General features: G+C 42.8%; 1 protein-coding gene across 2 annotated transcripts in view; it reads right to left on the reverse strand.

The window, feature by feature from the left end:
- chrdl2 (chordin-like 2) overlaps nt 1-22,995 on the reverse strand; it is a 49,326-nt gene that overhangs the window by 12,430 nt on the left and 13,901 nt on the right. For both annotated transcript variants that reach the window (XM_068047929.1, XM_068047930.1), the window contains 3 exons: nt 21,534-21,679; nt 14,340-14,433; nt 13,420-13,487 (listed from right to left, as the gene is read on the reverse strand). In XM_068047929.1, coding sequence (XP_067904030.1) covers nt 13,420-13,487; nt 14,340-14,433; nt 21,534-21,679 — 308 coding nt within the window. The remainder of the gene's footprint in view (nt 1-13,419; nt 13,488-14,339; nt 14,434-21,533; nt 21,680-22,995) is intronic.

A 22,995-nucleotide genomic window follows, 5' to 3' on the forward strand; every position in this document is an offset into this window, starting at 1 on the left:
CTGCTCCTCCCGCATGGTTCCACAGGAATGATTTTTGAAATTTATTTGAAATAAATTACTGGCCATTTAAGAATCTTAAGCAGAGCATGGTTCCTGCTCCACTCAACACTGTGCAGTTTCCCAAAGGGGGCCTAAGACAGGTGATAGGGCCCTCAGTTGCATATGCATGGGGCCTAATGTCTGTTTTACGTGGCCACCAGGAATGCCTGCAAAAAGAACTGACCCAATATTCAGTTGCACTTTAAGGTGAAACCTAGACCCAGGATGACTCAAAATTGACCCTCATTCTGCAAATTTTATGCCAAGAAAACAAATACATCCAGGTCGAATTTCTACCCCAGTATGTCCTCCATGCATCCCAGCCATTATTCCTCTTTTCAACACTTTACATCAAAAAAATCATTCTCAGGATGTTTACATTACTGGCAAAGCTAGAATTTGCAGCTAATTCCTAGTTTGGTACAACTGAGTGGCATGCCTAAAGCATTTCAGAGGGCAGTAAAGAGTAAGCGGCATTGGAGTCACATATAGCCAGACCAGGTAAGGATAATGGGTTACACAAACAAGAAATGCTGGCAATACTCAGCAGGTCTGGCAACATCTGTTTCGAAAGAAGCAGAGTTAACGTTTCAGGCAAGTGACTCTTCATCAAGGATAATGGGTTTCCTTCTTTAAAGAACATCAGAGAAACAGATATGTTTTTGCAACAATCCAATAGCTTCACAGCCACATTCTGTTGACTGATGTCAGCCTTTCTTTTCCAAATTTCTGAACTGAATTCATTTTCTGAACTGACATGTTGGGGTTTAAACTTGCATTACATTGGTTTATTAATCACTAGATTATTAATCCAGTAACATAACCATTACACTACTGTACCCATTCATTGGCCACAGAATACTTTGATACATCCTAAGGGCATGGCAAGGTGTTCTCCAAATGCAGGTTCTTTCTTTTTCTTTCAAGTTCAGCTTACATAGGATTAGGTGGAACACAGAGTCATACAGTCATTACAGCACAGAAGGAGATCATTTGGCCCATCGAGTCCATGCTGGCTCTCTGCAGAGCAATCCAGTCAATCCCATTCCCCTGCTCTATAGAGTCATACAGTCGTACAGCATAGGAACAGGCCCTTCGGCCCACTGCGTCCATGCCGACCGTAATGCCTATCTCTGCTAATCCACCTGCCTGCATTAATTCCATATCCCTCTATGCCTTGCTCATTCAAGTACCTGTCCAGATGCCTCTTAAATGTCGCTACTGTTCCTGCCTCCACCACCTCCTCTGGCAGATTTTTTCAGATACCCACTATTCTTTGTGTGAAAAATGTACCCCTTTGATCCCCTGTAAACCTCCTCCCTCTCACCTTAAATCTATGCCCTCTAGTTCTAGTCACCTCTACCATGGGAAACAGACTCTGGCCATCTACTCTATCTATGCCTCTCATAATTTTATATACCTCTATCATGTCCCCTCTCAGCCTCCTTCACTCCAGGGAAATCAGACCCAGCCTATCCAATCTCTCTTTATAACTCAAGCCCTCCAAACCAGGCAACATCCTTGTGAATCTTTTCTGCACCCTCTCTAGCTTAATCACATCTTTCCTGTAGTGCGGCAACCAGAACTGCACACAGTACTCCAAATGCGGCCTAACCAACGTCATGTACAACTGTAACATGACATCCCAACTCTTGTACTCAATGCCTCGGCCAATGAAGGCAAGCATGCCATACGCCTTCTTCACCACCCTGTCGACCTGTGTTGCCACTTTCAGGGAACTATGTACTTGCACCCCAAGGTCTCTCTGCTCAAGAACACTCCCCAGGAGTGTCCTGCCCTGGTTTAACTTTCCAAAATGCATCACTTCACACTTGTCTGCATTAAATTGCATTTGCCACTCCCTTGCCCACTTTCCCAGTTTATCTATATCCTGTTGTAACCTTAGACAACCTTCTTCACTGTCCACTATACCACCAATTTTGGTGTCATCTGCAAACTTACTAATTATGCCCCTTACATTCACATCCAAGTCATTAATATATATGACAAACAACAGAGGGCCCAGCACCGATCCCTGTGGCACACCACTGGTCACCAGCCTCCAATCTGAAAAACAACCCTCCACTACCACCCTCTGCCTCCTATCACCAAGCCAATTTTGTATCCAATTTGCTAGTTCACCCTGGATCCCATATGTTCGAACCTTCTGGACCAGCCTACCATGTGGGACCTTGTCAAAGGCCCTGCTAAAGTCCATGTAGACAACGTCCATTGCCCTGCCCTCGTCAATCCTCTTGGTCACATCCTCGAAAAACTCAATCAAATTCATGGAACATGATTTCCCACGCACAAAGCCATGCTGACTATCCCTAATCAGACCATGCCTTTCCAGATGCATATAAATCCTATCTCTCAGAATTCCTTCCAATAGCTTTCCCACCACTGATGTAAGGCTCACCGGCCTGTAGTTCCCTGGCTTATCCCTGCTGCCCTTCATAAATAAAGGCACAACATTAGCTATCCTCCAGTCTTCCGGTACCTCACCCGTGGCTAACGATGATACAAAAATCTCTGCCAGGGCCCCAGAAATCTTCTCCCTTGCTTCCCATAGCATCCTAGGATGCACCTGGTCAGGCCCTAGGGATTTATCCACCTTAATGTGCTTCAATACCTCCAACACCTCCTCCTTTGTAATGTTGATATGCTCCAGGATATCGCTGTTCCCACCCTTGAACTCACTAGTTTCCATGACCTTCTCCATGGTAAATACAGATGAGAAATATTCATTTAAAACCTCGCCCATTTCCCGTGGCTCCACACATAGATTGCCACACTGATCCTTAAGGGGACCTACTCTCTCCCTAGCTACCCTTTTACTTTTAATATACTTATAGAATCTTTTAGGATTCTCCTTTATATCTGCCAGGAAAATCTCATGGCCCCTTTTTGCCCTCCTAATTTCCTTCTTAAGTGTAGTCCTACATCCCCTATACTCCTCGAGGGACTCACTCGATCCTAGCTGCCTATACCTGACATATGCCTCCTTCCTTGTCCTGACCAGACCCTCAATATCCCTCGTCAACCAAGGTTCCCTAAACTTGCCAGCCTTGCCCTTCCATCTAACAGGAATATGCCGGCCCTGAACTCTTCCTATCTCACTTTTAAAAGCCTCCCACTTGCCAGACATCCCTTTACCTATAAACAGCCTCTCCCATTCAACTTTTGAGAGTTCCTGTTTGATGCCATCGAAATTAGCCTTCCCCCAATTTAGGACTTCAACCTGAGGACCAGTCCTATCCTTTTCCATAACTATCTTGAAGCTAATAGAATTATGGTCACTAGTCCCAAAGTGCTCCCCCACTGACACATCAACCACTTGCCCATCCTCATTTCCTATGAGGAGGTCATGTGTAGCCCCTTCTCTCGTAAGGCCATCCACATACTGTTTCAGAAAACTATCCTGAACACACTTAACAAATTCTTCCCCCATCTGATCCCTTAGCACTAAGGCAGTCCCAGTCAATATTAGGGAAGTTAAAATCACCTACTATTACAACCCTATAATTCCTACACCTATCTGTGATTTCCCTACATATATGCTCCTCCACTTCCCTCTATTGGAGGGCCTATAGTATAATCCCATCAAAGTGATCACCCCTTTCTTATTTCTAAGTTCTACCCATGTGGACTCGCTGGACATTCCCCCCAGGATATCCTCTCTAAGTACTGCCATGATGTCCTCCCTAATCAATAGTGCAACTCCCCCTCCTCTCTTACCTCCACCTCTGTCACGCTGGAAGCATCGGTACCCCGGAACATTGAGCTGCCAGTCCTGCCCATCCCTCAACCACATTTCTGTAATAGCAATAATATCACAATCCCATGTACCGATCCATGCTCTGAGTTCATCTGCCTTACCTGTAAGGCTTCTTGCATTAAAGTAAATGCAGTTTAGCCTACCAGACCTTCCACGCTCCCTGTCCTGCCCCTGCCCGGCCTGCCTACTGGACTTGCTTGCTTTAACCTCTACAATTGCCTCAACGATCTCATCTGAGAGACTACTACTTTGGGTCCCACCCCCCCGCAAGACTAGTTTAAACCCTCCCGAGTAGTACCAGCAAACCTCCCCGCAAGGATATTGGTCCCCCTCCAGTTTAGATGCAACCCGTCCTTCTTGTACAGGTCACCTCTGCACCAGAAGAGATCCCAATGATCCAAGTAGCTGAAGCCCTCCCGTCTACACCAGCTCTTCAGCCATGCATTCATTTGCCTAATCCTCCTATTCCTACGCTCACTAGCACGTGGCACAGGGAGTAATCCTGAGATTACAACCCTAGAGGTCCTGCTTTTTAATCTTCTGCCTAACTCCCTATATTCACTTTGCAGCACCTCATCTCTGTTCCTGCCTATGTCATTAGTACCAATATGGACCACGACCTCTGGCTGCTCACCCTCCCCTTTCAGAATGTCCTGCAGCTGCTCCGAGACATCCTTGACCCTAGCACCAGGGAGGCAACATACCATCCTGGAGTCTCGTTTGTGGCCACAGAAACGCCTATCTGCACCCCTTATGATAGAATCCCCTATCACTATAGCTCTTCCAACCCTTTTCCTCCCCTGCTGTGCAGCAGAGCCCTCCGTGGTGCCATGAACTTGGCTGTTGCTGCTTTCCCCGGGAGGTCATCCCCCCCAACAGTATCCAAAGCGGTATATCTGTTTGAGAGGGGATGGCCACGGGGGACTCCTGCACTACCTGCCTGCGCCAACTACTCCGTCTGGTGGTCACCCGTCTCTTTTCTGCCTGTGCAGCCATTACCTGCGGTGTGACCACCTCTCTAAACATGCTATCCACGACTTCCTCAGCATCGCGGATGCTCCACAGTGAATCCACCCACAGCTCCAGCTCCGTAATGCGGGTAGCCAGTAGCTGCAGCTGGATTCACTTCCTGCACACATGGTCGTCAGGGACACTGGAAGCGTCCCTGATTTCCCACATAGCGCAGGAGGAGCATATCACAGGGCTGAGCTCTCCTGCCATGACTTACCCTTAGGTTAATTAGTTACTCCCTTTAAAAAGGGCGGCACAGTGGCGCAGTGGTTAGCACCGCAGCCTCACAGCTCCAGCGACCCGGGTTCAATTCTGGGTACTGCCTGTGTGGAGTTTACAAGTTCTCCCTGTGTCTGCGTGGGTTTCCTCCAGGTGCTCCGGTTTCCTCCCACATGCCAAAGACTTGCAGGTTGATAGGTAAATTGTCCATTATAAATTGCCCCTAGTATAGGTAGGTGGTAGGGAAATATAGGGACAGGTGGGGATGTGGTAGAAATATGGAATTAGTGTAGGATTAGTATAAATGGGTGGTTGATGGTCGGCACAGACTCGGTGGGCCGAAGGGCCTGTTTCAGTGTTGTATCTCTAATAAAAAAATACTAATGATACTCGGTGCCTTGTTCCACCCACTTCAATCTAAAGTCCTTAAAAACAAACTATCCTGGAAGCCCTGCAAGTTTATTTCCTTCAAGTGCCCATCCAATTTCCTTTAGAAATCATTGATCATCTCCGCTTCCATTAACCTTGTAGGCAGCGTGATTCCAGTTATTACCACGTGCTGCATAAAAAAATTCTTCCTCATATCTTTCTTGTATCTCTTGCCCACAATCTTAAATCTGTTTCCCCTAGTCCTTGTACCATCAGCTAATGGGAACAGCTTTTCTTTGTGTACCTTATCCAAACATATCATAATCTTGTACACCTCTATCAGATCTCCCCTCAATCTCCATTGTTCCAAAGGAGAATAACCTTGTAGCTACAAGCCCTCATCCCTGGAACAATTCTGGTAATTCTCCTCTACACCCTCTCCAGGACTTTCACATCTTTCCTCCAATGTATTGACCAGAACGGGATGCAAAGTCTAACCAGAGTTCAGCATAACTTTCCTGCTTTTGTACTCAATATATATATTTCTATAAACTTATACTCAACATCCCTATTTATGAAGCCCAAGATCCCATATGCTTTCCTAACTAATCTCTCAATATGTCCTGTCACCTTCAAAGATGAACATGAACTCCAAAGCACAGAAACAGGGCAATCAGGCCAACCCATCTATCCCAGCATTTATGTTCCATTCAAGCCTTCTCCCAACATTCCTCATCTAACTCTATCAACATTACCCTCTATTTCCTTCTCCTTCATGTGTTTATCTAGCTTTTCCTTAAATGCATCTGTACTATTCACCTCAACTGCTCCCTGTGGCAGTGAATTCCACATTCTCACAGATCTCTGGATAAAGAAGTTTCTTCTGAATTCCTATTTGTTTTCTTGGTGAATATCCTAGCTTGTTCATATAAAAAATTATTGTGAATTCACTAGTACTTTCCCTTTTTAGCTTTAAACTGTTCAGTACAAAACTGAAAATGTGCCAGAAAGCTGGAGTTTCGAGTGTTTAAATTATTTCCAATATCATTTGTTCATTTTGTAAACATGAGTTTAAAACTGTGCTTTGTAAGTGATTTGTACTGGGTGTAATACCAGAAAGTTTGTGTGTGCATAAGGTTGTTTATGAAAGGTTTTGACTTATTTTTTGTTCATACAGTATTCTGCCAAAAATATGTTTGATTTAATAAAAACCTGACCTGAGCTTGAACACTTTTTGTTTTGAGCAGCTCTGACATTACTTCTAAATTTGGTGCACTCGCAACTCTCTCTGACTTCAGCTCAAATAAGTTCAGATGCTGTCTGTCTGCATTTTTTCTTTTCTTTGTTGTGTATTTAGTTCAACTATTGCACTTTTCAGTCAAATGCTTGAATCTGTTTGTGATTGAAAATCAAGGAGAACTACACAGCTCCTCAAATATAATTTGTGCTTTCACATTTAAAATGTTAGGAGTTCAATCTCTTCTTTTCATCATTTGGAGATTTCAATTATAATAAATGTTGCAAAAAAATGTAATCCAATTTCCAAATGACACAAACATGCAGATGGGGTATATTTTATGTTATGTAAATAAAGGAAAGCACAGAAGGATACACACACACTTCCAGGGTCTGTCACAATCTGTTTATCTTTCACTCACTCTTAACATGTTCACTCACTGTCAATGCATTTATTTTACACCCTCAGTCTTACTCTTACTCTCAGTTCTGACACTCATTTAAACTTACACTCATTTTCAGTAGACCTCCCACACTATATTGATCATGTTTTGCCCTGTCTCCTTTTGTTTCTGTCTCTCTCCCACATACTGCGCTGCCATGATTCTGCAGTGGGCGGCCACTTAATATATTCACGGCGGCCCCCCCCCCAATCATGTGGTGGGGGCGGCATTGGAACAGCCTTCCACGGCGTCATTGATGCAGAAGCAGATGCTGGTACCATTTTTAAAAAGCTGCCAGTCTTGCAGACAGTTCAACAAAGTGCAGAGTTCACCCTTCCCCCCAACAACCCATCAGAGTGCAGAGTTCACCCTCTTCACCCCCCACGATCAGAGTGCAGAGTTCACCCTCTTCAACCCCCAACATCAGAGTGCAGAGGTCACCCCTTCTCCTCCCACCATCAGAGTGCAGAGTTCACCCTCTTCACCCCCCACCATCAGAGTGCAGAGTTCACCCCTTCTCCCCCCACCATCAGAGTGCAGAGTTCACCCTTCCCCCTCCCCCACTACCCATCTGAGTGCAGGGTTCACCCTTCCCCCCAACAACCCATCAGAGTGCAGAGTTCACCCCTTCTCCCCCCACCATCAGAGTGCAGAGTTCACCCTTCCTCCCCCCCCCCCACTACCCATCAGAGTGCAGAGTTCACCCCTTCTCCCCCCACCATCAGAGTGCAGAGTTCACCCTTCCCCCAACACCCCCACTACCCATCTGTGCAGAGTTCACCCTTCCCCCCAACAACCCATCAGAGTGCAGAGTTCACCCCTTCTCCCCCTACCATCAGAGTGCAGAGTTCACCCCTTCTCCCCCCACCATCAGAGTGCAGAGTTCACCCCTTCTCCCCCCACCATCAGAGTGCAGAGTTCACCCTTCCCCCAACACCCCCACTACCCATCTGAGTGCAGAGTTCACCCTTCCCTCCAACAACCCATCAGAGTGCAGAGTTCACCCCTTCTCCCCCTACCATCAGAGTGCAGAGTTCACCCCTTCTCCCCCCCACCATCAGAGTGCAGAGTTCACCCTTTCCCCCCCCCCACTACCCATCTGAGTGCAGAGTTCACCCTTCCCCCCAACAACCCATCAGAGTGCAGAGTTCACCCCTTCTCCCCCCACCATCAGAGTGCAGAGTTCACCCTTTCCCCCCCCCCCACTACCCATCTGAGTGCAGAGTTCACCCTTCCCCCCAACAACCCATCAGAGTGCAGAGTTCACCCCTTATCCTCCCTCCATCAGAGAGCAGATTTCACCCCTTCTCCCCCCACCATCAGAGTGCAGAGTTCACCCCTTCTCCCCCCACCATCAGAGTGCAGAGTTCACCCTTCCTCCCCCCCACTACCCATCTGAGTGCAGAGTTCACCCTTCCCCCCCCCCCCGCCCCCACTACCCATCTGAGTGCAGAGTTCACCCTTCCCCCCACCCCCACTACCCATCTGAGTGCAGAGTTCGCCCTTCCCCCACCCACCCCACGACCCATCAGAGTGCAGAATGCACCCCTCCGGCCCCCCCCCACCCCACCCCACTACCCATCTGAGTGCAGAGTTCACCCCTTCTCCACCTCGGTGGCGCCAGCTTCCCCTGGACGGGAAAGTGAAGACACGTGATTGCCACTTATCACGCTGAGGATCGTGAAGTGAAGGTCAGATCGCTGTGGTTAATATTTTAATTCATGCAAATGTGTTATTTAGTGTGCTAAGTTGGGTCCTGTGGGAGAGCAGTGGAGGGGCAGCCACGGAGCTTCCCTGCCACTGGGAAGATCGAGCCCGACAATCCCGGCATCGGATTCCATGGCAGCCACTGCCCCTCCAATTTTCTGCACTGCCCCCCACCACCACCACCACCACGGAACCCAACATCAGGCTGGGAATAAAATCCAGCCCACTTTCTCTCTCAACCAATTTTTGGATGTGGCTCTTTGTGTCTCCTTGTTACAAACCAGAAAGCTTGTTGTTGAAGGATTATGCTGGAACCAATCTTTACTCAGTATTGTATTTATATTACAAAGTAGAAAGATTACAAACATCCAGTTCCTTTCTCAAACCTTCACCCAGTTTCAATGTCTCCTTTCATATTCTCAAGTAAGACCCTAATTAACACCCTCCATCTGCATACGATTAAACACAATTAACACTCCTCACCTCTGCAGTTTATCTTCTGCCATTGTGACTTTCAGTGATTCTATTCACCTCCAACATCTCTCTTGGCCCTGATTTTTTTCTTGATTCCACTCATATCAGTCACAATGAAGCCAGCATCCCTCAATTATTCAATTTCCTGTACCTGTAAGGCCACTCTGGTATTCCTCATGTCACCATCCTTGGTTCCTCCTCTTCAAGATTATTATATGCTATTCTTCAATTATATCATTTATAAACACTAAATCAGCTTCACATTTTGGCTAACACCCACCTTGACCTCTCTGCTTTCAGCATCAACCCCAAGGTTGCTGCTATATTAACAAATGCCTTTAAGATAAGTCAACGTGTCCTCCAACCCATTGACAAAATTTTCTTTGGAAATCACATACCTCTAGCTCTCCAGCCCTGACTCCTTAATCTCCCTGGTTGCCAACTCATGCTACGTCTGAAACTGTGGAACCATGGCACACTACTTGAATCTGAGCCTACCGTTACTAAAACTGTTTTCTTTCATCTTTGCAACATCACCGGCCTCTGCTGCTTCCCTTCCAGTGCTGGCAAAAACCTAATCCATACCTTTAACACATAGAAACATAGAAAATAGCAGCAGGAGTAGGCCATTCGGCCCTTCCAGCCTGCTCCGCCATTCATTATGATCATGGCTGATCATCCAACTCAGTAACCTGTTCCCGCTTTTTCCCCATACCCATTGATCCCTTTAGACCCAAGAGCTATATCTAACTCCTTCTAGAAAACATACAACGTTTTGGCCTCAACTGCTTTCAGTGGTAGCGAATGCCACTGGTTCACCACACTCTGGCAGAAGAAATTTCTCCTCATCTCAGTCCTGAAAGGTTTACCCTGTATCCTTAGACTATGACCCCTGGTTCTGGACTCCCCCACCATCAGGAACATCCTTCCTGCATCTACCCTGTCAAGTCCTGTTAGAATTTTATAGGTTTCTATGAGATCCCCCCTCACTCTTCTGAACTCCAGCGAATATAATCCTAACCGACTCAATCTCTCCTCATACGTCAGTACCGCCATCCCAGGAATTAGTCTAGTAAACCTTCACTGCACTCCCTCTATAGCAAGAACATCCTTCCTCAGATAAGGAGACCAAAACGGCACACAATATTCCAGGTGTGGCCTCACCAAGGCCCTGTATAATTGCAGCAAGATATCCCTGCTCCTGTACTCGAATCCTCTCGCTATGAAGGCCAACATACCATTTGCCGTTTTTACCGCCTGTTGCAACTGCATGCTTACCTTCAGCGACTGGTGTACGAGAACACCCAGGTCTCGCTGCATATTCCCCTCTCTCAGTCTATAGTCGTTCAGATAATAATCTGCCTTCCTGTTTTTGCTACTGAAATGGATAACCTCACATTTATCCACATTATACTGCATCTGCCATGCATTAGCCCACTCACTCAACTTGTCCAAATCACCCTGAAGCCTCTCTGCATCCTCCTCACAACTCACCTTGAGGTCTACACCTTAAACACTGTTCTAACCAACCTCTACCCTCCATGAATTACAACTTAATCAGATTTGCAGAAGCCTATGTTCTTACCAACACAAATTCCCATATGCCATCACCTGTGTCCTTTCCACTGATTCCCTATCTCACAGCTAATTGAATTTATCATCCTCATTCTCACTTTCATGGCCTTCTCTGTCCTATTTTCATAATCTGTTCATACTGTTTGCACCCACCAACCCTCTGACACCTTGAGCTGGATTTTAAGGAGCCCTTGACGTCGAGATCCATGGTTGGGGGTGGTGGTGCCTGAAGATGGTTCCAGATGAGGCCCGCCACGGACCTCGAAGCCAGCAAGGCCCGGTCTGATCCTCCCGGCGGCGGCGAGGCTCCGTGGCGGCAAACCCCACCCCCACCCCCCACCTCCCCGCTGCTGGGCGACGGGACCACAATTTACATATTCAAATTAATGAAATTAATAAATAAAATGTGCTTACCTTTGATCTTGAGGGCCTGCCACGATCTTCGGCGTGGCGGCCGGCACTCCCACGCCTTCAGATCCCCATCCGGGGAAACGAGGCGCCACACTGGTGGGGAGGGGGGAGGAAGTAAGTTTGTCAGTGCGGGAGGGTGGGGAGATGGGGTCAATTACATGTAAGGGGTGTAGGGGATGGTGGGAAGGGTTGAACCTTAAACTTTGTGCAGTATGCGGGCAGAAGGTCAGATGTAAAAGGTGAGTGTTTTTTGGGGGGGAAGGGTAAATAGTTATTGTAATTGATTTTGGGGGGGTGGGAAAGGGGCAAAAGAAATGGATTTATTTAATTTTGTTGTCTATTTCTTTAAATATTTAAGTAAGCCAGCAGGGCTGGCTGCCCTTTAAAAATGGCATCAGCACAGGCTGCTGACGCCATTGCCGGGGACGGATGGCCCGCCCCCTCCATGTGATTGGAGGGAAGGGGCCACCCCAACTATTTAGATGATCCGCCGTTTCCCGGGCAGCCATTTTTTGAGCTTGCTTATAGAATCCAGCTCCTTGTGCCCACTCGCTTTATTCTGCCACTGGTGACTGCTCTTTTAGCCATTATGTCCATGTGAAACTCCTTCCCAAAATCCCCATCATCTCCTATCTTGCTTTCAAAAGCCTTTGGGAAAACTCTTGCCTTCAGCCATGTTGTCTCTACCCTGCATCTCCTTCCCCCTTTTCTCCACCTGCTCGGTTTCTACTTCTTTCTTCCTCACTGTAAAATATTTTGTGGTGACTTAATTTATCTGAGGAGTGCTATAGAAATGTAAATTGTTACGTAACATATGATTTCAATCTCTTTGGCTATCAATGAGTAGACAGTGCAACTGACTATCAATCATGAGACTATTTGTTTTAGAATTATGGTGAGATATTACCTCTATTTTCCACAACTGTAACAACTACTGTGCATCAATATTTGTATTCTATAATGCTGATCATATGACATAGCAAATTCAAATAGGAAATAGCAATCTAATCTTTGGAGAATGGTAACAAAATGCAAGGAACAGGTATATAGGTTAGTCGATCATGATTGCTTTAAGTACGTACATCTGCATTGATCTAGCAATGAATGACTTAAATGAAATTAATAAAATTGCCTTTTTGAACATTTTTTTCTTTTCTCCCTCCTCTTTTGAAACTACTGAATAGGTTCTACTGATGCCAGCTGCTCTCTGGTATATTGCCCACATCTGTTTCTAGATAATAGTACCAGCAGACAATTTGACCACTCCTGTGCTCACCACATCCATGTACACTTTCCTCCAACAGTCAGTGGATAACAATTAGGAACCTGGGCTGATTTATTTTCTCCTCCCTATCCTAGGGGCACTGAAGACAATTTCAGCACCTGCCAACTGGAGCACCAAAGCTGCAATCTTTGTCAATTAGTTTAAATTAATTCTAAAATGTATGTTCCAGCAACTTACATGTAGCCTAGGTTTATTGATGAAGATTTTTTTTAGTATCAAAAGACTTATCAGTTTTTCCTCACCAAATTTGCAACATTGTCCTCAAGAGTTTCCCGATGTCTGATGAAATAGTCATACCTAAAGACTAATGCCTGTCGCAGAAACTGTGAGAACTGGCTTGAGTGAGCAGTTTCCATGATTTGCTGACTTGGTGTAAACATCAGAAACTACTACTTTAATCATTTTGCATGATTAATTACACATTATCAATACTTAATGAAAAATATCTTGTGGATTAAACAACAATAAACTACCTTATAATATCATGTCAGCTAATCCAGTATTGCTGTCTATGAGACAATCCGGCACGGACACAATGGGCCGAACTGCCTCCTTCTGTGCCGTAAATCTTTCTATATGTTTCTATGACGCACTAAAACTAGACAAAACAAATGTGTCAATAGCAAATTTGTCACAACACAATGACTTCATGGGAAAAGAATCTGTGTGGCCTACTTTTTTTGATATTTAAATTGTTCAATGACCTAGAAGGTGAAACTGTGACATAATTAAATAGAAAAATATTGGTGTGTATAACTTGTATGTATGTATGTACTGCTTTGTATGGAATAATGCTTCTTCGTTTCACTGCAAATTGTTTTGAAACATCATCTCTAATTTCATATTAGGAACTATGTCCATTATATACGTACCGCTTCCCTGTTGGATGGTGGCCGGAATATCTCTGCATCTGATGTGTCCCATGAGGAGTCTCCTTCTCCTGTTAACAATACAGGTATCTTCAGAAGTAGGAAACATACTGGCCTCTTTGAGTAAACCAGCAGTTAAAACATTCCTTCAAGACTGCTCTGCCTCACAAGGAGGGCATTCAATAGGGAGAAGCAGAAAAAATCTTCAAGCTGAAAACTTGTGAGTACTTTTAGATATCAGTCATTCATGAGGTCGATTATGATGCATATTGTAAATTCCCACCTCTCAAAGTTTGTAGATTTAATCAATAGACTTATTACTTTATTTTCTACAGATCCAGTCTCTTTGTGAAACAGTGTTTGACAATTTTTTTTTGAGGATAGAAAAGAGCTCTGCTTTTATGTTCATTTTATTGGTGACATGCAGAAGTTATAGCATTATATTGTTTTGATTAGTGCCTTTGCATCTTCTGTTTAAACATATTTTGTTTACTTTCAAACACTTTTTGATGATGATGGCCCTTTAGATTCCAGCAGGAGGGAGACATGAGATGAGTTAAGGGTAATTTCAGGTCAGTTTCTGGTAGACCTGAATCTACAACACAAAATTATTCATAATTTGATACTAATTTACACTAAATTAGCAATTACAATCAAGGAGCTTACATGCGCAATAAGGGTTGCTTATCTGAGGATTTAGTGTCTATGAGAATTTACTTTGTAGACTCTTCTGGCAAAGTAGGGGGAATGTAACTCAACATCTGGTACATGTCATACCTGCTCTGAAATTGCTTGATACGGACACACTATGTCAAAAGTTGGACAAGTGTTGCATTCCATTATGAGTACAAATGTACCAAAAGTATGCATTTATACATAATATATATATATGAAGTAGAAACAAGTAAAGATGTAGACATTACCTCTGCAAACTTGGCAGCAAGAGTCAGGAATAGTTATTGGAAATGAACAGGTCAGCTTTGGGCACGTCCTCAAGCCACAATACACATTTCCTTCCTTCACATCAGAGAAAAGAAGAAACCATTAACATTTCAAGACCACAGGAGCATTCCTGCATCCTTATGAAAAATATTTCTACCACTAAAACTTTATAATACTGACTCACTGTCACTAGCACTAATGAACATCATGTGTACTGCTTCATCAAAATTCAGCCAGTCAGATTTCAATATTTAAACAGAACTTTTTTATGTTGCATCAGCAAAAGCACTGAATTGCAATTTTCACAGAAAATTGAACAGAATTAAAGCACATGATCCTGTGATGGAAATCACACCTGCCAAATGGAAACATATTAATTTTGTCATATGGGACACTGCTTGAAACTTTTTTACTGGATATTGCAAATAACTTGTTTAAAAAAATAGCACAGCTGAGCGGCTAAAAACAGGGTTGCACATTTGCATTCTGAAAGGATAGGAATAGCTGAGAGACAGCCAAATAGAGACAATGGGAGTGTTCACTGAGTCAATTAGCGAGATGGGGTTTGTCAATAGTGGTGATCAACCTCCTTTGACTGTGTAAGAGCCAGAACTCAAGCCCCACCGAGTGTGTCTGGAAAGCTTTGAAATCCAACAACCCTCCAAGAAGCTGCTGTTTCAAACAAAGAGATGGTCATATGACCTACCTGTTAACCAGACTTGGGCTTTTTGAATTGTGCCTCACTGAGAAAGGAAAAAGACTGCAACTGGACTGGCAGGAGAAAAGTCTCTGTCTCTTTCTCTCTCTGTCCCTCTCTCCAGCAAAGTCCCAGGAAACTCATGGTGGCAGCTTAGACTTCAAGACTACAGACAGAGCCCCTCTTCAGCCTTCGGTACCAGAGAAACAATTCTGGAATTGTGCACGTGGCCCCAGTGAGGACTCCCAAGACCTTAACTTCAATCAAGGACATTACATCAAGGACACAAAGGACAGTATCTGTATTCCATTTATTGCCAACTCTTCTTCAACACCACCCCCCCCCCCAAAAAACAATTCTTTCTTCCCCTTCTGTACCTATTTGTGTGTGTGTGCCTCTCGTATGCATGCAAGCATGGTTGCGTTGCACATTTTAGTAATTTTAACTGGGTTAGAGTGATAAGGCTAATTTAAATCTAAGAAAATCTGTCTGATTGGTTCATTTGCAATTGTAATGAGGGTGCAGTGAGCAAGGGCTCACTGAGGTGGTAAGCTAAAGACACTGTTTTAAAAGATAAGCCCTGTTATGGCCAAACCAAAGAAGGGGCAAGAGGGGAGCCTGAAACCCCTTCCTCACCTGGTCTTAACAATCCACATAATAGAGAGAAATAGAATTTGAATTCTTGGGCCTAATACAAAATTGTAGAATGTGATCCTCAAAACACCAATAAAAACCCATGTAATAAAAACAGAATTTTACATCTTCCTTTTCTATAAAACAGTGGCCCTGCACTATGACAAGTCAACATGTTATACCACACAGTGGTAGGAATACATGATCATCTAAATATCAAATTCTTCAGAACTTAAAAAAGGCAAAGAATTGCTGGTCCTTATAGAGAGAAAAATCATATACACATTCCTTTGGAATTCAGTTGCTAATGTAGCAAACTGGGCAATTTTTCCCCAAATGCTTTCACATTCAGAGTAGGGACACTGTACTCAACAAGCCCCATTGCTAATTTCAGCTGAGCTGTTAGGCCAGGAAGATGCCAAACGAAAAGTAATTTCAACATGGGTATGAGACAAGTAGCAGTCAAGCATCCAGTTTTGTTTAAGCTCCCCTCCTAACAGCGAGTTACAGAACAGCATTTGTAGGCATAGGAACAGATCACCTCCATAACCTCCTAGTTGGAAATGATGGATGATATAGGGAGATCCAAAAAAGGAATGAGAAATCAGCCCCCAAAAACAGAATTATAAAATGAAGGTGTATGGTGTATATAAAAGAGATTTAGTGTGATTGAATTCTTATTTGGTGTTATTCATAAAAGCATTTAATGCTTATTTCTGAAACAAACGTATTTAAAATTATTTTGGTGAAGTGATCAAAACACAATGGAATATAACAAAATAACATTTTTTTGGGGAATAGGGAAAGGGCAGAGAAATGGGACTAAGGGGTAACTTTTTCAAAAAGCTAAAATAAGTGTGAAAGGCTGTAAGGTTTCCTTCAGATGCCATGATTAAATACATACTACAAAATCATTAAATAAGAAAATATTGTTAAATAATATTGGAATACGATGTAGGTTTATTCCCAAAATTAGCTGCATAATGGATTTCCAGTCTTTAGTTTGTACAAAAGAAAATACAAGAGGCCAGACTTTCACTGCTGGAGACAGGTAGGAACCCAATCACATGATCTGTTCAGGATCTTTAAACCAACTGATATTTTAGTAAACGTATTCCACAATAGGGATAAATCTGAAATACTGGTGATCCAAATCTTTTATTTTATATTAAGCAGAGATTTATAAAAATGTAAAAAGAATATTTAGTGGTTATTTTTAAAATAGTTAAATTATATGTTTAATATACTAGTTGTTGCACCAACTTTCTAATACTTTGTTATATAATTTAATGTTCATGAACAGTTTTTTAGCACTTATTCTTAAGTCTTATGTTTTAAGCATTTGTTTTAGTACTCTCTGAGTTGTACTTTGCTATATTAAAAGACTCAACATTGTGATTTATTGTGACATTGTGACAAACAAAGTATTTACAACACAGCAACAGGCGCAACATGGTCCACATGAGCCTCCTGCCAGCCCTCTTTATTGCAAAAAAAAATTTTAGGAAAGTTTGATTAATTCTAGTTAGTTAATCCCTTCTAACCATTATAAATAACAAAGGAGATAAAAATCTTTACTGGCAGGAAAGGCAACACCTTTAGTATTATAGAGTCACAGAGTCATTACAGCACAGAAAAAGGCCATTCGGTCCATCAAGGCCATGGCGGCTCCCTGTAAACCAATCCAGTCAGTCCCATTCCCCCACTCTATCCCCGTAGTCCACAAAGTTTATTTCCCTCAAGTGCCTATCCAATTTCCTTTAGAAATCATTAATCGTCTCCGCTTCCACCACCCTTGTAGACAGTGAGTTCCAGGTCAGTACCACTCATTGCATAAAAAAGTTCTTCCTCACAATCCACCCTCCATTTTACTCTGTATTCCAATATCCAAGTCATTTATATACATCAAAAAAGCAGTGGTCCTAGCACTGACCCTTAGGGAGCACCACTGTCTCCCATCCTCTACGACTTGCTGATTTCTGTCCTAAAGCCAATTTTTATCCAAGCTGACAGTGAGCCTCCTATTCTATAAGTCTCACTTTTATTAACCAGCCTTTTATATGGTACTTTGTGAAACACTTTCTTAAAATCTATACAGACAGGGAGGTCCTAGATTTGATTCTGGTCTCTGTAAACTTAGGTGATCTTTGCTGTTCAACAGTCCAGGTGCTACAATCCACCTTAATATTCCTGGATCCAGAGAAGGGAAAATAAATCAGCTAGGAGTCCTGATCCTGATCACATTCCAGTGATCCCTGACCTTGGAGGGAGCAGATATTTCCTGAAATTGTTTATTGGCATCAACAGAGAAAGTTATAAAGCTGCCAAAAAATTTGATAAATTGAAGCTTTTTTTCTACTTTTTTGACATTGCTTTTTGTTTTTGCCCAAAAAAGTGTAATTGTTGACAGTTATTTTGCATTTTTAGCCCTGTTAAGGCCTCATTAATGAGCTTTCAGAAAACAATGTGTTGGTTTTCTGCTGGGGAAATTAAAACAACCAGGTAACAATTAGGTCACCCGATGAACCAGAGCTAATTCAATAAAGCTGCAGGTTTAATCTTTGGCAGAGTATCTGTTCAATATGGATTTTGTTGCAATTGTTATATTCAGTGTTTCTATTGGTGGGAGAAGGTTGTCTGGAAGTGCATATTCCCTTACAGTGAAATCAAAAACTTCAAAGTTTGGATCTTTAAGTTAAAACAAGTACAAAGAAGGCCATAACTAACTTAAAAATACATTTAAATATGAGTTTCAATGCAATCTACACATGCCGATCATGCATAACACTTCAAAACTTGAATTATAGGTTACTTGCTGTTTCTAAATTCAGAAGTTTATTATGTGCATACCAGGAAATATTTTGGTTCTATTGCCATGGATCTATAAATCATTCTTCCAAAATCTAAAAATGGCTTGACAGTAAATTAAGCTGTCCAAGTTTGCTACACAGTCGATTTTTCCACAATTTTTCACTTTTTGGAGCTAGGCGAACATCATTGGTCCTTACTTTATTAGTTAAGTAGTGTTAAGCCACTTAAGAGTAACAAGATATTATTGCAGGCCAGGTTACTGCTGGCAGGCCTAACAAAATCTTATAGAATGAACTCTCCCACCAAAAAAAAACTGAATTAGCAATTTTATTCCCTTCAGTTAAAAGAAACAAAATATTGTCACTGGCTTCTAAAAGTGTAAAAGTGATCCAAGTGAAGGCAGAATAAGAATTGGTATGTGGCTTCCACAGTGAAAGTCTGCTCACACATCAATGATTGTCATTGGCGTGAGGTACCAGAGAATTGCTGACACCACTGGACTTTTGTATCCCAGTAAGAGTCAGTAAGTCAGCGGCTTCAAGAAAAGATGAAGGGAGATGATTGGGGGACAGAAAGAGGTCTGTATGGCTGGAGAATGTTATTTGTAATCTACCTTCTGCAGGTCCCATCACATTGCATAAGCATTGATTCAAATATCCATTGAAAAGAAAATGTTCAATTGTATTTGGATGCATTGGGAAAGTCTGCATCACTTTCTCTTTGAGTAAATGTCAGGCAAAACCACAACCCTTTACATCTGTTGACTGTCAATTCATTGAACAACATTGTACACATAGGCCACAAAAAATTAGACCTCAGGATGAGCCTTTCAATTGCCTGAACTCTCACCAAGATGGCCTTGCACATTAAAACGTATTATTGCAGTTCAACCATATTGAAACAGTAATACTTCTGTGCAGAAACTGGACTTCTATTTTGTGTTTTTAAGTACAACTTATTTGACCTCAGGATGAAGAGGTGCAGTCTGCTGCACAGGATATTCTCAGTGTTGTATGAAAACATGACTTGGAGCCAATATGAACCGATATGTTCCAATCTTCTCTCTTGATTTTGAGAATAAGCTTTTCTTTTAAAAAATATTCTTTGTCTAAACCTTTTTTTGAATATCTTTGCCGATAGGAGTTACATTATAACAAAATAACACACTTTAAGTAAAATTTAATATCACAGTAACAATGTTACATGTTATATATCCAGTAGGTTGCTCTTCTTGTTGGACAGACTGTTAATCAACTCCCACCAGCCTCTTTTCATTTGCAATTGCTTTTCTGGGTGGAAACAGTTAATTTATACCCTCATTTTTGCACGCAAAAGTAAAGATAAAAAGAAAGCGCTGTGATACGTCCGCCCTTCTTCTTTCTTTCTTTCTTTTGGGCCTCCTTATCTCGAGAGACAATGGATACGCGCCTGGAGGTGGTCAGTGGTTTGTGAAGCAGCGCCTGGAGTGGCTATAAAGGCCAATTCTGGAGTGACAGGCTCTTCCACAGGTGCTGCAGAGAAATTTGTTTGTCGGGGCTGTTGCACAGTTGGCTCTCCCCTTGCGCCTCTGTCTTTTTTCCTGCCAACTACTAAGTCTCTTCGACTCGCCACAATTTAGCCCTGTCTTTATGGCTGTCCGCCCTAATAACTTGGCTAACATGAAATGTTTCTATTCATTTGGTGCAATCAACTGAAAAACAATCTCGCAAATAAATTTCCACAAGCCAACGTGTGTTTTGGCACCTCATCGCGGGAGCAGTACTGAGATTCGACCATTCAACATGTAAAAGCTGCAAGGAATTGGTCAGGCTGGACCTGTATTCTGCCCATTCAGCAGTTTCTATGAGACTTTTATACTATCAAAAAAATTATCTAGACCCACATCCCGTTACTTCAAATTATAAGTCACAATTGTACAAGACTCAGATGCTTGATTTCCATTGTAATTACCAGTGGTTAACCTGGTCAGGTATTATTTAAAGGAGCACAGTTACGCTCATTTGTGATATATTGGCTTTAACTGCAATCACCATTCAATTACCAGGATACTGTGAACTAAGTGAAGGTTTTTAATCATCATTCTTGCTATGTGGTTTTCTTTTTTAGATGTGTAACATTTACAAGATGCACTGCAACAACTTGCCCAGGCTTCTTAGACTGCACCTTCCAAACACATGGCCTCTACCAACTGGAAGGACAAGGGCAGCAGACACATGGGAACACCTGCAAGTTCCCCTCTAAGTCACACTCCATCCTGACTTGGAACTATATCACCGTTCGTTCACTGTCACTGGGTCAAAATCCTGGAACTCCCTCTAACAGCACTGTGGGTGTACCTACACCCCACTGACAGCAGCAGTGCAAGAAGACAGCTCACATCAGCACCTTCTCAAGAGCATGAGAGATTGCAGAAACTGGGCCTGTATTCTCTACAGTTTTGAAGAATGAGAGGTGATCTCATTGAAACTTATAAAATTCTTACTGGACGTGACAGGGTAGATGCAGATAGGATGTTTCCTCTGGCTGGGGAGTCTAGAAGCAAGGGACATAGTCTCAGAATAAGAGGCAGGCCATTTAAGACTGAGATGAGGATGAATTTCTTTACTCAGGGAGGTGAATCTGTGGAATTCTCTACCCCAGAGGGCTGTGGAAACTCCATCATTCAGCATGTTCAAGACAGAGATCGATAGATTTCTGGATACTAATGACATCAAGAGATATGGGGATAGTGGGGGAAAATGGCATTGAGGTAGATGATCAGCCATGATCTGTTTGAATGGTTGAGCAAGCTCGATGGGCTGAATGGCCTACTCCTATTCCTATTTTGGAATGGGCAATAAATGCAAGCCTTGACAGAGACACCCACACCCCAGGAGTGAATTTTAAAAATTAGCCCAGATATATAATAAGTTTAAAGACTGCTTGAGATTACATTAAAATATCAGTAAATAAAAACGTGGCTCGAGTTCTCCAGCCAGGACAAAGGTTTGTCTTAAATCTATTTGTGATGATCTTTAGCAGACTGTGTACCTACCGAGCAGCTGCACTGTGCACACTGGTTGGGGTGCCGGGACAAAAATAGTCCCTCAGCCACGAACATCTCCCCATGTTGATAGCTGGTGCCGTTATATTCACACGATTTCCCGATGATTTTAGCAGCTGCCGGAATATGATGCTCATCTGCGTTGGAGAGGGGAGGAAATGGCATTAAAAATAGCACATATGTACATATAATAGTTTACAATCAAGTCAAGGCACAGGAAGGAATGCTCAGTTAATGCTATCCAATGTGTTCAGATATGCCTTTATAAAAAAAAACACCTGCACATTGCATCATTGGTATGTGTATATGTTAAAAATAGCAAGACTTGTATCTATATAGTGCCTTTCACGACCTTAGGAACGTCCCAAAGCACTTTACAGCCAATGATGTACTTTTGAATTGTAGTCACTGTTGTAATGTTCTACCTACTTTATGATGTGTATGGTGTACAGCAATAGCCACATTACAAGATGTTATACTTACAGATCCCCACAAGCAATGCCTATTTACTTGACATATCGCTCCCCAAAGTGTCTATTATTAGACTCTGTTTTGCTGGCTGATTGTTATCTTTTGGACTGGGATAAACCAGGTTGAATATATTGCTGTTCATAAGCAAGAATGTTACACACAAATCGTACAAGGATCTCTCGGGCGTCCTGAATGTTCAGGGAGCCGCTGCAACAAGCAGAATTTGCTGCACTTTGCAGACTCGTTTAGATTGACCACCAGACGTTGCAATGTTCCAAATCTGATAGACCAGAGGTCACATTGAACGTATGAGCGTTTGTATTGTCTTCCCTCCACCGTGCATTTGCGCAGTTGTTAAAGCACTGACAGAGATGTTTTCTTTTTTTTTAAAAATGCCGGTCCCTGGAGACACTGAGCGCCAATGTGTTTCTAATCTAGCGAGTTAGGAGAATCCAACACGATTGATGTGTGACGTGTAATCAGCTAGAAACTGGTGCCAGACCTCCAATGACATGCCAAGATACTGCCTTCGACAGCAACTAAACAGCGAGATCAGGAATACTAACTTTAAACACATCCACTCTCCCCCAAAAAATGAGACCGCTATAAAAATCAACACTAATTCCATTTAATTCGTTTTGTGACGGGTTTGCCTTGCAGCAGAATTTAAACGGGGAGGGTTGAATACATGGCATGTGCTCGAACGCAGTCGTTACGTTATTTTTTTTCATAGGTTGCATAAATGATAAATTGTTCAGATTCACAGAATGATACGCCAAAAAGACCATTTGGCCCATCGTGCCTGTGCACTTTGGTAGAATTCCCAGTCCCCTGCTCTTTCCCCATAGCTCTGTATTTTGAATATTATTATTGAATCTGCTTCCAACACCCAATCAGACTGTGCATTCCAGATCACAACAACTCATTTCGTAAAAAAAAATACTCATGTCCCCTCTGATTCTTTTGCCTATCACCTTGAATC

This window comes from Heterodontus francisci, chromosome 15 (assembly GCF_036365525.1).
Source record: "Heterodontus francisci isolate sHetFra1 chromosome 15, sHetFra1.hap1, whole genome shotgun sequence".
In the NCBI taxonomy this organism is placed as follows: Eukaryota; Metazoa; Chordata; class Chondrichthyes; order Heterodontiformes; family Heterodontidae; genus Heterodontus; species Heterodontus francisci.